This window comes from Phaseolus vulgaris, chromosome 1 (genome assembly GCF_000499845.2).
Source record: "Phaseolus vulgaris cultivar G19833 chromosome 1, P. vulgaris v2.0, whole genome shotgun sequence".
Lineage (NCBI taxonomy): Eukaryota > Viridiplantae > Streptophyta > Magnoliopsida > Fabales > Fabaceae > Phaseolus > Phaseolus vulgaris.
The window spans coordinates 5,526,159-5,543,718 of record NC_023759.2 but is presented as its reverse complement, the minus strand read 5'-3'; the positions used below and the strand labels follow the sequence as shown (position 1 = coordinate 5,543,718).

Here is a 17,560-nt window from a genome sequence, read left to right as displayed (position 1 = left end):
TTTCTCCAGTTGATGTTTGTGGTGTGCAACGATATGCCCATAAGATCTCTGGTAGTTTCTCAGCCCATAATCCTTTAGCAGTTCCCAACCTCTTTTTTAATTGTCCAAGAATAACTTTGTTTGCAGCTTCGGCCTGTCCATTCGTTTGCGGATGTTCAACTGAAGTGGTTGTGGACTTGATTCCCAAATCTGCATAAAATTCCATAAGTTTTTTGTCAATGAATTGTCGGCCATTGTCACTTACAATAGTGTGTGGGATTCCGAATCGACATATTATATTTTTCCATACAAACGTTTGGACTTGCTGGGCCGTTATCTTTGTCAATGCTTCTGCTTCTATCCATTTTGTAAAGTAGTCTACAGCTACTATCATGAATTTGGTTTGGCCCCGTCCAAGCGGGAATGGACCAAGTATATCAATTCCCCATTTTGCAAATGGCCATGGAGATATAATTTCTTGCAATTCCTGTGCTAGTATATGATTTAAACTCCCAAACTCTTGACATTTTTTACAAGTCTTAACATAAATTTCACAATCCTCTCGGATTGTTGGCCAATAATAACCAGCTCTGCAAACCTTTGTTGTCATTGTTCGAGCTCCGCAATGCAGTCCACAAATTCCTTCATGAAGTTCTTTGACTACATATTCTGCTTGTTCTTTGGTCAAACATTTTAACAGGGGCATAAAATATCCTCTTTTATATAACTCGTCACCAATTAGAATGAAACTAGCTACTTTCTTCGCTGTTTTTGCATCTGGCTCAACACCTTGCTCCTGGTTCTTTATGACTTCGATGTATGCTTTTATCCAGTCGTCTTTGGATGTTATAATATTGAAGCATTCGTCCAGACTAACTGTCGGATGACTGAGGGTTTGTTGTATGACTGAATTGTGTTGCACTTGCCGTTGTTGGCTTGCTAACTTAGATAGTGAATCTGCTTTCATATTTAATTCTCTTGGAATATACTTCATCTCGGCTTTGTTAAAACATTGCATAATATTTAAGACTTTATGATAATATTTCATTAATAAAGGGTCTTTTACCTGATACTCCACGTGCACTTGTCCTACCGACAGCTGCGAATCAGTTTTGCAAACAACATTTTCAACTCCCATGTCTCTGGCCAGTAATAACCCTGCAACAAGAGCTTCATATTCGGCCTGGTTGTTGGATGTTTTGAACTCAAATCTTAACGCCATCTCCACTTGGAAATTATCTGGTCCTTCAAGTACTATTCCTGCTCCACTTCCTCTTTTGCTTGACGTGCCATCTACATACAAAGTCCACTGGTCCTGTTGTGCTGATGTTGGCATCTGAATGATAAAATCTGCAAGAGATTGGGCTTTAATTGGTCCTCTTGGTTCGTACTTGATTCCATACTCTGAAAGCTCCATTGACCATGTCACCATTCGACCTGCAAGTTCTGGTTTTTTTAAAATTTTAGATATTGGAAAATTTGTCCTCACAATTATCTGATGATTCTGAAAGTATGGTCGAAGACGCCTCGCGGCATACACTAGTGTTAGGGCAATTCTCTCCACCTTGGGATATCTGGTTTCGGCATTTTGTAGGGTTCTACTCACAAAATATATCGATTTTTGCTCTGGTTTTTCTTGGATCAAAGCAGCTCCTATTGCTTCATTTGAAGTGGCTAAGTAAACTATGATGGGTTGAGTTGGCACAGGTTTTACTAAGATTGGGGGTTCAGCCACCATGCTTTTGATTTGAGATAAAGCTTGCTCACATTGTTCACTCCACACAAAGTTTTCAGATTTTTTCAACAAGTTTATAATCGGTTTGGTTTTTTCGGCCAATACTGGCAGAAATCTTGATAATGAATTCAGCTTTCCTACCAGCCTTTGTACTTCCTTTAGGTTTTTCGGTCTTCCCATCTGCATTATCGCCTCACATTTATCAGGATTGGCCTCGATTCCTCTGTTTGTCAACATGAATCCCAAGAATTTCCCCCTCTTACGCCGAAAACGCATTTTTCTGGATTAAGACGAATATTGTACTTTCTTATCTGAGCAAACACTTCTTCAAGATCTTCCAGATGTTTCTGTATCTCACTTGATTTAACAACCATGTCATCAACGTAAACTTCCAGGTTTTTTCCAATTTGTTCTTTAAACACTTTGCCCATCAATCTTTGGTATGTTGCTCCAGCATTCTTCAAGCCGAAGGGCATGACTTTATAACAATAGTTTGCAACATCAGTGGTGAAAGCTGTTTTCGGGATATTAGGTGCATACATCTGTATTTGATTATACCCCGAATAAGCATCAAGAAAACTCATCATCTCTTGGCCAGATGCCCCATCAACTAATCGGTCTATATTAGGCAATGGATATGTGTCTTTTGGGCAGGCTTTGTTCAAATCGGTGTAATCTGTACACATTCTCCATTTTCCATTCGGTTTTTTGACAAGTACCACATTAGATAGCCACGTAGTATACTTAGCTTCTCGGATAAAACCAGCTTGTATTAATTTTTCAGTTTCTTCAATTGCTGCCTTTCGTCTTTCTTCTCCTAACTTTCTTCGTTTTTGAGATACCGGCCTTGCTTCTCGGCAAACAGATAACTTGTGACACATTACCTCTGGATCAATTCCAGGAATATCAGATGGCTGCCAGGAAAATAAATCCTTATTGTTACGCAACACTGTGATGAGTTTGCTAAGTAATTCATCAAGCATACTTCAACTTATGTAAGTGCATTGTCTGTCGTCTTGGCCTAACACCACTGCTGTTGTTTCTTCTTTCGGCTCCAACCTTTCCTCATTTAATCTGGGATCCAAATCCACCATGGCTACTATTTTTTCAGTATCTCTATCCATCTTCAAATTCATCTTTAAACCTGCCGCGTAACACTCCCGAGCATCTTTTTGATTGACATAGATTGTTGCTATCTCTCCTTTTTCTGTTGGGAATTTCATGGCTAGGTGCGTTGTTGATACGATTGCTCCTAACTTGTTTAAGGAAGACCGTCCTAACAACACATTGTATGAAGTGGATGCATCCACCATTAGATATCGGATTTTAATTTTTTTTAATTTTGCTACCTCTTCCAAATGTTGTTATCAAATCAACATACCCTTTTGTGTTAACTCTTTCGCCCGAAAAGCCAATGATTTACTCTCGGAAAGGCACTATGTCTTCTTCTCTCAAATGTAACCTTTTAAACGTATCCCAGAACAAGATATCAACCGAACTCCCTTGATCAACCAAGGTCTTCATGACAGCATATTCGACTATTTCCACTGTTATCACCATAGGATCATCATGATCTGGATCAATTTCTTGAAAGTCTTCGTCTGTGAACAGCATTGGTGGCAAAGTTCTTCTTTTAAAGACATGATTAACAGTTCGGATACTTCTCCAATATTGCTTTCTTGCTGACAAGGATTCCTTCCCAGAGAAACCTCCCGAGATCGTATTTATAAACTCCCTGACCGGCCTTCCCAAACTTCGCTCCCTGCTTCGTCTTACTGATTGGGTGTTTTGATAAACTCTATCACCTCTTTCTTCTAGTCTTCCAATCCTTCTATCATCTCTTTTTTCCACTCGGTTATTTTCTCTCCTCTCAAACCTTTCCACCCTTCTTTCACCCAGCTCTCTCCCTCTCACATCTTTTTCAGGCCTCAACCATATTCTTGCATTTCCCCCTCGAACAAAACGTTTTAATTGTCCCGCATGAATCAACTTTTCTATTCTGTCTTTCAACCCAATGCATTCTTCTGTATGATGACCATGATTTTTATGATATTCACAATGTTTGGTGCGGTCTGCTCTTTCCGGTGTTCTTGCTTTTCTTGGTGATGGTATTATTTTGGCTGCCATGGCTTCCTGTAGGATTCTTACTCTGTTTGTATTTAGAGGTGTGTATTGCTGGAATTTTCGACTTCTAAACTCTTCTCGGGCTCTTCTTGCGACATGTATGTTTTCTCTTTCTATCACCCTCTTCTCACCTCCATCAACCCTCACTTGGTTTTGAAACTCCCTTAGTTCTTCCATCTGCATAAATTTTGATGCTCGTTGCCTTAGTTCATCCAAATTGATCGCGGGTTTTTTACAAAGACTATCGGCAAATGGTCCCGGTTTCAGTGCCGTTATCATGTGATGCATGGTAACCTCAGGGCTAAGATTTCGAATTCCCAAGGCAACCTTTCCAAAACGTTCCATGAACATTCTTAAAGACTCTCCTTTCTCTTGTCTTATGTTTACTAAGGCAATCGAAGTTAAATGATGAGGGCGACTAGTTGCAAACTGAGCGCCGAACTTTTCCACCAACGTATCAAAACAATCTATACTCAAAGGTGGGAGGCGTGTGAACCAGCTCAATGCTGCCCCTTTCAGAGTTGTAGGAAATACTCTGCACATAACAGCATCATTCCACGTATACAAGCTGATTTGAGTAGTATATATCGCAATATGTTCATCAGGGTCCGTACTTCCATCATATTTATCAATGGTCAAGTTCTTCCAATTGTCGTGCAACGGAGTATCTACTATAACGTCATAAAACGGATGTTTCCTAGAAGATGTCCCTGCACAAACCCCAGAGTTTTCAAGCCATCTTCTTTTGGTTTGGGAACTTTCGTTGTGATATAGCCTTTCATTCACTTGTATCCCAGGCTGAACAGTTTCGAAAGATGAATTCAAAACTGTTTCCTCTTGTAACTTTCTCCTCATGTGTGCGTTTTCGGCTCTTAACATACTCAATTCTTCTTCATTATTCTTTTTTAGTGTCTCAAATTCTTTTTGTAGTTGTACCAACATTGCCATTGGCATATTAACATTATCTGCATGCTCTCCACCTTGTTCTTCTCTTAAACTCATCTTGTCTTCAACCTTTTTTCAGTTACCTCTTGGCCCCACGGTGGGCGCCAAAATGTTCTTACAACAAAGACCGAGAATACTGAAACTAGATTGACAAGACCAGACTTTACGCAAATACTCTACTCTTGGGCCGGATTCTCTTAGTTTCTTCTTGGGTTCATGTTCTAGACCCCTCTTGGGAAAATGTGTTAAGCTTCTCTCTCGGCAAGGTGCTCTCGGTTTCTCCCTCAGCAAGGTGCTCTCGGCTTCTCTCTTCACACAGGTTGGGGGGGGGTACCTGCAAGGCGCTCCGATGCCAAAGTCAGATATGATTTCAAAGTATCATCAGACAATACTCACTCTTACCTTTTTCTTACTCTGAACTCCTATTTATAGGGTTTCTCTAATGGGCTTTCTTCTTTACCTTTGGACTTTCTTTCTACACCTTTTTATTATTTACACACCCCTCATGCAGGTTTTTATCTTAATTGGATTTCATTTTTATAATAATATTTATATTTTGTTTTATTCTTTTATGTATATCTTTTATGCTCTCGGCCTAAACCTCTCGGTTTTAGCCTTATCACCTCTTGATTATTTAGCATGTTATTCTCGGCCTAAACCTCTCGGTTTTAGCCTACCAGTACAAAAATAGTTACTAACTAAAACCTCAATACTTAATACTATCTATCAATTTAAAAACTAATTTACACTACAAGAAAAAATGGTTTTAACGAGGGTTTATTTTTACATTACCAAAGGTTAAAACTTCCATTAAGTGGTTTTACCCTGGGTTGCGATTTCCCTCGCGCTAAACCATCTCTGGGTGTTCCCCAGGGTTTTAAAATAAAAACCCAAGCACCCACAATTAATATTGCAAAGAAAGCACATCAGCCAGGATTCGAACCCAAGTCCTTCCAATAATCAAGGAAGGGTTAACCACTGGACCAGAGAAGTTCTTTAGTCATATTATCATTTTTATTTCACTTATAATTATTAATATTATTACTATTATTATTGTTAATATTATTATTACTATTATTATTGTTAATATTATTATTACTATTATTATTGTTAATATTATTATTACTATTATTATTGTTAATATTATTATTACTATTATTATTGTTAATATTATTATTACTATTATTATTGTTAATATTATTATTACTATTATTATTGTTAATATTATTATTACTATTATTATTGTTAATATTATTATTACTATTATTATTGTTAATATTATTATTACTATTATTATTGTTAATATTATTATTAATATTATTATTGTTAATATTATTATTAATATTATTATTGTTAATATTATTATTACTATTATTATTGTTAATATTATTATTAATATTATTATAAATATTATTATTAATATTATTATTAATATTAGTATAAATATTATTATTAATATTAGTATAAATATTATTATTATTATAAATATTATTATAAATATTATTATAAATATTATTATAAATATTATTATTAATATTATTATAAATATTATTATAAATATTATTATAAATATTATTATAAATATTATTATAAATATTTTTATAAATATTATTATAAATATTATTATTAATATTATTATAAATATTATTATTAATATTATTATAAATATTATTATTAATGTTATTATAAATATTATTATTAATATTATTATAAATATTATTATTAATATTATTATAATGAATAGTTTCCAGTGTCGGATTCTTCAAAATTTGATACTGCAAATGTAACCAAAAAATAAATTATGATGATGTATATATGTGATAAGTTAATGTCACTTCACAAACAACTTATTTTTACTTATTGAAATTCATAAAAACAATCTTTAAGAATTGAATAATAATTTCAATTAATGAAGTGCCTTCTAACTTCAATTAATGAATCAACCTCTAAGACCTAAGTTCAAAGCATATTTAAATATATATACCAGTTTAGGCTAAACTCACTAAAAAATTTAATTATATCTATTTATTAAGAATTGAGAAAATATAAAATATAAAATATTTTATTGATGTTTTACAATAAACTTTTGACACTTAAAAAAAAATTAAAAAACTCTATTATTTTGATGAGATTTTAGAATAAATATTTAGAATTTAACGAAGGTTTTAAAATAAACCTTTAGAAATTAACGAAGGTTAAAAAAATCTTTGTTATTTTATGGAGGTTTTAGAATAAACCTTTGTAAATTAACAAAGGTTAAAAAAACCTTCGTTATTTTGTGGAGGTTTTAAAATAAACCTTTGGAAATTAACGAAGGTTAAAAAAACCTTCGTTATTTTGCGGAGGTTTTAAAATAAACCTTTGGAAATTAATAAAGGTTAAAAAAACCTCATTTTACTGAGGTTTTAGAATAAACCTTTGGAATTTAGCTAAGGTTAAAAAACCTCCGTTATTTTGTTGAAGTTTTAGAAAAAACCTCCATTAATTAAATCAATTCCTAAGGTTATATTAACCTCCACTAAATAACCTCTATTAAAACCTTTTTTTCTTGTAGTGTTATCAAAATTAGAAAATCTATCAACATTAAATCAGAAATACTCAATTAAAAAAATAAGTAAATGTACAATTAAATTTTAAAAAGAAGAAGTTAAAATTAGGCATTCAAAAAATTATGGTTTGATTTAAATGGTTTTCATGAGTTTGTTGAGATGTTTGGCACTTAAGAAATGATAAAAATCATGTGGGAACTGTTTAATTGTCTTCTTTCTTGTCACTGTTTTATGCTGTCTTGTTGCTTTCTTATGTTTGGTCACTTTTCATGCTTGCATTCTTCAAACCCCTTCATCTCTTTCTAAATTTATACATAAATTCAAATCTATTTTTAATATATAATCAAATTTTTAGTTTTTCAAACAAAACATGTACAAATTAGTCCAAAAAAACACAATGTTACTCCTTTCGTCTCCACTTGTTTAGAATCATTGTTCAAATAATAATTAATAGAGGATACATCAATAACTTTCACATCTAATATATAATTAATAAATAGCTGTTTTAATATTCTAGTCTAAAATAAAATACATGCATCCCTGTTTTAATAAAAGCTAGTTATTGAGTTGTTAGGTTTATGGTTTTTATTATATAACTTTTTTAAGTTTTAGTGCTTTAAAAACCAAAATATATTTATTATTATTATTATTATTGATTTATTTATAAACTCAATTCTTCTAATACTAACAGGAAAAATTATCTTTTTTTATATAAAAAGTTTTCATGTTAGGCATCATTATGCTACTTGACATCTCAGTTAGGTTGTCACCTCAAGTAACAACAATCATTTGTCATTACATGAAAAAAATATTATTAAAAAAAAAGAAAAAATAAATACAAAAATATGAGGGAAATAGACCAAAACCCATGTGTTAACAAAAACGTAGACTATACTTATTAATAAAGAATTCTAAGAACAGACTAAATGTAAACCTATTATACCAATAAAAGGATTCTCTATGAATAAATCCTAAATTAGCCAACTTATCAGCACATACATTCCCTTCACGAAAAATATGAGTAATCCTTTAGAATTTTTTAACTGAATTTATTATTTTTTAATTTGGATTAATTATACTAAGTAATAATTCAATTTTTTTGTTTTCTATCTTTGATAGGTCAATATCTGGTTTTTGCCATCTTCTAAATAGGACAAATCAAGATTTTTAGTCTATACTACACCATTTATGGGATGAACCAAAACATACATAAATGACCATTTTGTCTCCCCAATTCATACAAATGAAAAGTGATTTTAATATTTTACTTGAAGATCTCTTAAAGAAATAAAATTACAATTCCTCTCATAAAAAAGACAGAAAGGAAAGAAAATTATTCTTCTAAGTATTATATACTTCTCTGCATTTTCTATTTTCAGTTTTTGTCTATATTGTTAAGTTTATCATTGTTAATTTTTTGTAAAAGTGATTTTATACTAGCAGACAAACAATCACCAAAACTTTTGACAATAAACTTACCATTTTCTTGTATAGAACTAAAACTTAAAATGGAAATAACTATAAAAACTGAACAAATGAATTTTAGTCAACTATTTTGATAGATTTAAAAGTCTCAAGTTGATTAAGAGTTAAGATTAATAGTAGTTAATTGATATTTATCTCTCTTAATCCACCAAAAAGTGTTTTAAGAATAAATACTAGTTTGTTGATATATACTAAAAGAATAATTTAGTAAATAACATAAGTTATTTTAATTCGATAGATTTTTAGGACACAATTGATAAGATTTTTTATAAAGAAATAAGTAGAAATTATTTATTTATTACAATAAAATTATTAAATAAAAACAAATTTTAGAGATAAAAAATACTTAATCACTACTAAATTAGATATTATTTTATAGACAAAAAAAATTATCAATATCTAAAATAGTTTTTATTATTAATAAAATTTATAAATTAATTTCTAGTATCTAATTAGTTATAAAGATTTTAGATACCAATTACTTTATATTTTAGAAATTCTTTTAGATATCAATAATTTTTTAATTTATAAAATAAATATTTAATTTAGTTAACATAGTAATTAATTATTTTTGTTTTTAAAATTGATTTTTATTTAATAATTTTTTATAGTAGTGATTATACATTTATGAAGATTTTTACTGACATGAAAAATTGATGATTCACATATAAACATTTCAATTTAAGAAAAAGATACATAGTTTGGTTTCTATTTAATTTTATTTTTTATTATATAGTTTAAATCATACATAAAAGAAAATCAAACTCATTACTACTTGAAGTCACTGCTGCTACTGATACACAATAGAAGAAACAATGTAATAAGTTGTTGAATCATCCTCTAAACCCAAATTGGTTAATTAGTTATCATTCATTGATTGTGAGTTATTTCTTTGAGTGAATTTCACTCTTGCAACCACAACCTCCTCAAACAATTGCTTGGTAACAACATTTTATCTAACTACCCTTTCTAGAAACAACACATATCAATCAAAACTCTTCAATTATTCTCAATATTCTCTCACATTATGTAACCTTTTGCATGGATCTTACTTTCTGTTTTTAATTTCCTTCTTTGACATGCATTGAGAAATCTATAGAAAATAAGAACAAAAATTATTGCAACCATTTTTGGATGCATTAAGGAGATTGTGGTCCTTTTGGCTATAATTCTCACCAATTATCCAAATCTTCTACCTACAAAACCATATATTGTGGTCTCAATACTAGCTCCTAACTTTGACAGCTACTTCATTTATTTAGATAGTAATAACTAGTACATTTTTATGATTTCATATCCTATAAATTTTCATTATTATGAAACTAAATTTGAATGAACCTTTCAATTATACTTCTCAAAGTGGTTCAATTAAAGGTTTTGTCATGGGTTACATCCAAAGTCACAATCTGCATATTTTTCTTTTTTTGATTGGTGCATAAATCTGTTGTTTTGTATAAGGATGATCTCATGATATATTCATTTAAGTTGTATGATTGTTTGTCCCATATGTCTTCCTCTGAGTTAGTTAGGAGAATTCTAGGCAGACATAGGAGTAAGTCTAGTGAAGGAGGTTATGAAGAGTTGGATCACTCCTAAAATGATTCATATTTATTTATTTTTTATTGTCGATAAAAAAAATACTTATAAAAAACACTTTCCACTTCATCAATAAATTACTTTTTGCATGTAACTATACTAAGTTAAACTTTTTTAGTTAAAATGCATTGTTAAACTTGAACAATCAACATATATTAAAATTTGTAGGGTGGAATCATGTAATTTTCTTTAAATATTACATGTACATCTTTTTAGAAGTAAGTTTACTACAGTAAATTGTTTATCTGAGTAACTTCATAATCAGAATTTAAAATTAAATATTATTGATTAAATTGTAACAATTCCGTATTTTTGGTTAATGCATATTGAATAATATTAAATTTAGTTTTGACTTTAAATCTTTGGTGATTGTAAACCCCATTACAAGCCTTTATTACTCATATGTGACCTACTTTGTTGGAATGATGCATACTGAGTTAATTTGACAGTACCTACACTTAAAATTTGACAGAAAAAAATTTAGCATATTAGCAAGTAATAATTTTTTTATGGCAATAGTACATAAACACTACTAGAATAATCTTTATTAATATTATGGTTAAAAAAATTACACCCAGAACAAATAAGGAGACAGAGAACTTTTTACAAGCATTGTTCTATTTCTATAAAATCACAGTTAGTTTTACAAATTACCTTTTTGAAAAACTGTCATTGTTAGTTACAGTATATTTCTTTAGATATGTTTTATAACCTATTAACATGGATTCTAGTTCAGACATTTGACACTAATGTCCAAAACATAACACTGTGGGAGAATATATATATATATATATATATATATATATATATATATATATATATATATAGCACCTTAAACTAGATGTAAATGTATCACTGCATAAAAGACAAATTGAATGATGGAAGAAAGTTGTAGAATTATTGTGAACTATAGCTTTGGGCAGATGTCACCCATAAGATTTGATGGGCTACCCAATCCATGACTCCTATGCAATTCCTTAAGCTAGATTGAACTTTGGGATTGGACCAAAAATATATTCAGGTTTTCTCTTATTTCAACATCAATAATTGATATCATATACAACTTTTACCTCTTTTCTTCTGTGTCTTTTTTATATGTACACATTTCAAAAAATTTACCCCTACATCAGAAGAGAAACAAAAGTTATCCAACTTTAGTTCTTAAAAAATATTCCTTTTTCAGAACTGCAAGCAAATGTTTTTGTCTTCACAAACATCCTAGTACACAAACACGTAGTGAAGGTGTATGTCACAAAATTTGAGTTACTCAAACAAAATTTCCAAGGAAATGATGTGTGGTGGTGATCCCATACTACAAGAGTAATTTACTATTTTTTTTTCTTCTAAACCAACTAGAATAACTAATTAATTTCCTCAAGAACAACCTAAAAAGGAACAAAGAAAGTGCACAGCTAGTGTTATCTTGGCCCTGAAAGCCTGACAGCAGAAAGATTGGCATCACTGTTACAATCTGATGGTCCTGAAGAAGTGCCAGCATCACTATTTGAGTAAAACTGAGAACCAGGGACATAACAACTTGGTGGCTTATGAACAGTGCATAGACCCTCTAGCATTTGGACAACTTTGGTCATGGTAGGCCTCAAAGACATGTCTTCTTGTATGCACCACAATGCAACTTTTACAGCAGTTTGAACCCTCTCATCATTTTCATTAGTTTCTAGCTTTGAGTCTAGAATCTCTCTCACCTTCCCTTCTTCCATCATCTTAAAAGCAAAAGAAGGGAAATTGGTTTTCTCTGAAGTTTCCCGAGGATCATAGTTTTTCCTCCCTCCAATGATCTCTAGTAACACCATGCCATAGCTATAAACGTCACTTTTCTCTGATATGGCACAGTTTGTGATCCACTCAGGTGCAAGATACCCTCTAGTGCCTCTAAGTGTTGTGAAAGCATGACTTTGTTCACGTGTCATGAGCTTAGCCAGGCCAAAATCAGAAACCTTGACCAGGAAGTTATCATCTAGAAGCACATTTTCTGGTTTGATGTCACAATGGATGATCTTTGAGTCACAATCTTCATGGAGGTAAGCAAGTCCTTTTGCTGTTCCAAGTGCTATGTTATACCTTGTATCCCAATCCAACACAAATCCCTCTCTGTTCTTGTTGAATATCCATTTCTCCAATGATCCATTGGCCATGTACTCATAAGCAAGAAGTCTATGAGACCCTTCAGCACAGAACCCTTTAAGCCTTACTAAATGGTGGTGATGAATGCTCCCTATAATGCTAACTTCAACCCTGAACTCTTTCTTCCCTTGGCCAATTCCTTCCAACTTCTTCACAGCTAGTTGAGTACCATCTGGTACAGCTCCTTTATAAACTGATCCAAAACCCCCTTCTCCTAGCTTCACTGAGAAGTTACTTGTTGCAGTTTTTAGATCATTGTAGCTGTAACGGATTGGCATGCCGGTTAAACCCTCCAAGAAATTGTCATCTTCTGAATTCTCTTGAGGAGACTCAGGCAAATCTTCTTTTTCCCTGAAACATCTATGTGCCACAAACAGCATAACAGAAATGACAAACAATGTTACTATCACAATGATAACAACAACTATTGCCTGCATAGTGCTGCTTCCACTGTCTCTAGTGTCTCCATCTCTAGATACCACCTTAATGTAGGACACTAAACCAGAGTCTTCGACAGATTTCTCAAAGCTTCCAATCCAGTCCAATAGGAAACAGTTCCCTGAATTGCTGTTGAAGAACATAGCAAGGCATGAGCAATTTGCACTGCAAGAGGTTTTGCAACCAATCAAATCAGTCTTCGAAGAGGGTGGAACAAACCCAAGTGCAAAGTAATTGAGTCGATCATCAGCTTTGAGGAGCTCAATGGTGCCTTTTGAGCTGCAAGGAGAGACAAACCCGGGTTTGCAATTAGGACTAGAGCTAAGAACAGAAGGGCAGGTACACTTTTTTTCACCACTGCATATGTAATACGGATCACAAGGTTCTGGGGTGCTGCAAGAATCTTGTGGTATTCTTGTTGGTGAAGCAACAGTTGCTCCTCCACTTTGGAGATTGAAGAATGTGATGAGGCCGTCACTCCCCAAAACTAAAATCCAAGTGCCATTTGAATCTGATTCTTCAGCAAAATTAAATTGCCACAACAAGGATTTAGTTTGATCATAGAAGCTCCAGGAGCTTGCATTAATGGTAGCTGAAGCCACCACATCACCATTTTTGTAGATGATTTTTTTGCGGCTATCCTCCTTCATAGACCAATAAGGCTGTGGAGTTTGTAGACCAGTGGAGAGAATGGGATTGCCAGATTCAATCTGAAGAACATAGGTCAAGTTGTTAGGACCAGGTTCACTGAAAAGTTTCATTCCCTCAATGAAGTCCTGCATTGGCAACAAGGTATCTGTTGGGTGGCTGAAACTCTGCCAAATCACACTACTATCATTCCCTAGCAAAACCAAGTTTCCAGTGTCTTTCAATTCCATTGAAGAAACTCCTTTGTCTTCTGTACCTGCAGACCACACCACTGCTGCTCCTTTAAGCAAATAGAGGTTGCCCTTCTCATCAAACACAAACTTATCAGAGTTGGAAACAGGAAGACCCCTATTTGCTACCCAAACCATTCTGTTGCTGCCCATGTGGAGTATTGCTAGTAGAAACAATGTGGTGTCATTTGGAGTGGTGACAAAGCCAAATCCATATTCTCCTTCGTATGAAACAAGCAAAATGCCATCCTTGTCAATCCAATTCATTTGAGAACCTTCAATCCGCGGATAGACTTTGCCAACCTTAAGAATACTTGTCAAAACTACTTCAGACGAAAGAAGGACACACAACAAAAGGGTATCCATAACACTGAAGAGAGACCACTGTTTTCCCATGGTTTTCCTCCAACACCCTGCTAATCTTTGGGGAAATTAAATCTCATGAAGGAGAAAAAGAAAAACACGAAACTAGGAATCCATTAACAAGAGAGAAGAGGCTTGAAAGAGCCCATAACAATAACATCCTTACAATCACGAAACAATAAAAGGAACTTTCTCTGCTGATTTTTCTTCTTTGCTGCATAATGGAAGATAAACATGGCACAGAAAAAGTCAAATGTAAAAGTATCTGAATAAAGAGAAAGCAAAAACTTCCTTTGTTCACATTTGACCGACTCAGCCACAGTTCAATTAGCTGAATTCCGTTCTTTATTCATATATTGTGAAATGGAAGAAGAATATTGGAAATTGGATGAATGGAAGCTATGTTTTTGTGGAAGGAAAAAGAAGGTGGAAGATGAGAAGAAAGAGCACTTTGAGGGAAGACCAATAAGAAGAGTGGAAATGGGTGATAACAAGTAGTTGGCATAGCATTTATTTGGTTTAATTGTAACAAATTAAAGAAGAGAAATAGCAGAAGGTGGTAGGGAAGTAGCACGTGAGTTGGAAAGAAATCATAATTAATGCTGAACTGTGAATCAGTTCAAGCAAATTGAGGCAATGAATGGAGAAGTACAATAGTATGAATACAATGATATTTGTCTCTGAGTTATGAGTTTTTGACTGTGGCTATGCATACAGATGATAAATTTTGGGACTTGGAAAAGCTTGTTTCTGTGAATTGGCTCAGGTCAGTTCAATGGAGGGATTTTTGTTTTGCTTTTCTTAACGTGTTATGGGAGCTTGATGAACTAGGAAGGAAAAGTTGTACGGAGAAAAAAATGGGTGGACCAAATTGATCAACCTTAAATAAGAGATAATACGTGTAAAGGGTGTTGTAGAGTTTTGATTGAGATGATTTTGTTTCTGGGTGTAAATGGTGTCGTAGGGCTTGGTGTCAAAGGGATATTTATTTATTTATTTAATGGACAATTGAAAACTAGTTTCATCTAATTCACATAAATTATTAGAATATTATATATAATCATAACCAATATTAATATTTTAATTATTTATTAATTTTATCAAATATTTTCTCCTACAGTACAAGATTTGTTTTTTTTTCATATTAATAGTAATAATAATATTAATAATAATAATAATAATAATTTTAATATTAATAATAATATTAATATTATTAATAGTAAAAATAAAATTATTATAGTTATTACTATTAATAGTAAAATATTTATATTATTATTAATAATAGTAATAAATATTATCACTATTATTAATAATAATAAATATTATCACTATTAATAATAATAATAATAATATTATTATTATTATTACTATTATTAATAATATTATTATTATTAATAGTAATAATATTTATTGCAAACATACTTTTGAATTTAACTTTCTTTCTTGATATTATTGTTATAATTTTATTCAAAAAAAAAGTTATACTTAAATACATATATGTTTAGTTTTAATAGGAAGGTTTTCATTTATTGAAGTATTTACCAATTAGACTGAAGTATGGTTGAGGTTAATTAATGTGTTAGTCGTTCTAAAAAATGATTTAAGATGTGGTGACTTGGTCTAAGTTTTTGCAAGGATCAATGAATGAGGTGAACTGGATTTATTACACATGAAATTTATTTATGACATGAAAAATAAAATTGATTACTTTAAACATTTTGAACAATGTAACATGGGTAACACAGACTCGCTGACTAATAAAATTGTCCAACCTAAAACATAAATTATAAATTTGTACACAACTACATGTTTGACTGGTTCATTAGGATAAATGTACATTGATAATAGTAACATGAGAGAAACTCACATTGGTGTCTTCCACTAGGGTTACTTTAGACATACCTCATGCACCGTCCCACCCAGTAAACTCAAAAATGTCAAAAATTTGTTTAGTGATATCACCACTTATTCCTACACATGTCAGCACTTACTATGACTAACTACATTGATATTGATATTGATATTAGAGAACTTTTTCTGGGTGTCTTCTATTGAGGTCACTTTACACTCACCTCATTTATCACCTTACCCAAGAACAACACAAAGCTCAAAATTTATAAAATAACTTCATTGTGCACAAACTTGGTAGCAAGTCACCACTTATTCCTACCTAGGTCACCACTTAGTGTGTTTGTCACTAACTACATTGAAACTAAGATTACAAAACATGACCTTAATGTCCAACACTGAGGTCACTTTACACACACCTCATGTACCACCCCACTCAAGAACAACAGTAAGCTTAGATTTTCAAAAATTTGATGTGTGCAGAAACTTAGTAGCAGGTCACCACTTATTCGTATATAGTCAACACTTGTTGTGAGTAACTACATTCACACTGAGATTAGAGAACTTGACCCTGGTGCACTTTACACACACCTCATGCATCACCTAACTCAAGAATCAAATAAATCTCAAAATTTCTAAACTTACATCACTGTGCAGAAAAATGGTAGCAGGTCACCATTTATTCTTACATAACTGAGATTAGAGAACTTGACCTTGATATCCTCCACTGAGATTACTTTACACACACGTCATGCAGTACTCAATAACAAAACAAAGTTTAAAATTTCTAAAATTACCTAATTGTACAAAAACTTGGTAGTAGGTCGTCACTTATCCCTACATAGGTCACCACTTATGTGACTGTGATTAACTACATTAACAGTGACGTTAGAGAACTTGACCATCGTGTCCTCCTCTAGGAAGACTTTACACACATCTCATGCACCACCTTACACAAGAGCAACACTACACTTAAATTTTAAAATTACTTAATTGTGCACATCTTGACGCTTCATATGCGAAATCAAACCAAACAGTTGATTGCTAAATATTTTAATAAAATAAGAAACATTTTCAGAGTTGAATATTGAAATATATGTAATACATTATTGAAAAGTTAATTTCCCAACCACTTATCATAATGTTGGAATGTGAATGACGAAATAAAAAATGGTTAAAATAGTCAATAAGATCTTCATGTTCTTAAATAAAACTACTAAATTTCAATTAGAGACATGTGTCATGTAAGATCTAGTCTTTTCTGATTTCACGTTAAGCTACAACTCGTGGATACTTATTAAATTTAAGTTCAACCATTTTTTTTAATGTGGTGAAGAAATTATTCATTTAATAATATAATAAAAATTAAAGTTAATATTTTATGTCTATATATCACTCATCAAATATATAATAATAATAATAACATGCTTAGTTTGATTAATTATTATTCTAATATTTTTATTTAATCATTCAAT

At 31.9% G+C, this 17,560-nt stretch overlaps 2 protein-coding genes across 2 annotated transcripts; both read right to left on the bottom strand.

The window, feature by feature from the left end:
- Positions 1–3,133: 3,133 nt before the first annotated feature.
- Positions 3,134–4,840, bottom strand: LOC137815369 (uncharacterized). Its single transcript, XM_068618512.1, has one exon. The coding sequence runs from the start codon at positions 4,838–4,840 to the stop codon at positions 3,134–3,136; it is 1,707 nt and encodes a 568-aa protein (XP_068474613.1).
- Positions 4,841–11,557: 6,717 nt separating this feature from the next.
- LOC137813320 (G-type lectin S-receptor-like serine/threonine-protein kinase SD2-5) lies at positions 11,558–15,115 on the bottom strand. The gene has a single exon (XM_068615464.1). The coding sequence runs from the start codon at positions 14,268–14,270 to the stop codon at positions 11,832–11,834; it is 2,439 nt and encodes an 812-aa protein (XP_068471565.1). The 5' UTR covers positions 14,271–15,115; the 3' UTR covers positions 11,558–11,831.
- Positions 15,116–17,560: the final 2,445 nt, after the last annotated feature.

What these genes read in the sequence shown, in the direction of transcription:
- LOC137815369 (XM_068618512.1), bottom strand. Translation starts at nt 4,840, where the DNA reads ATGAGTTTAAGAGAAGAACAAGGTGGAGAGCATGCAGATAATGTTAAT.
- LOC137813320 (XM_068615464.1), bottom strand. Translation starts at nt 14,270, where the DNA reads ATGGGAAAACAGTGGTCTCTCTTCAGTGTTATGGATACCCTTTTGTTG.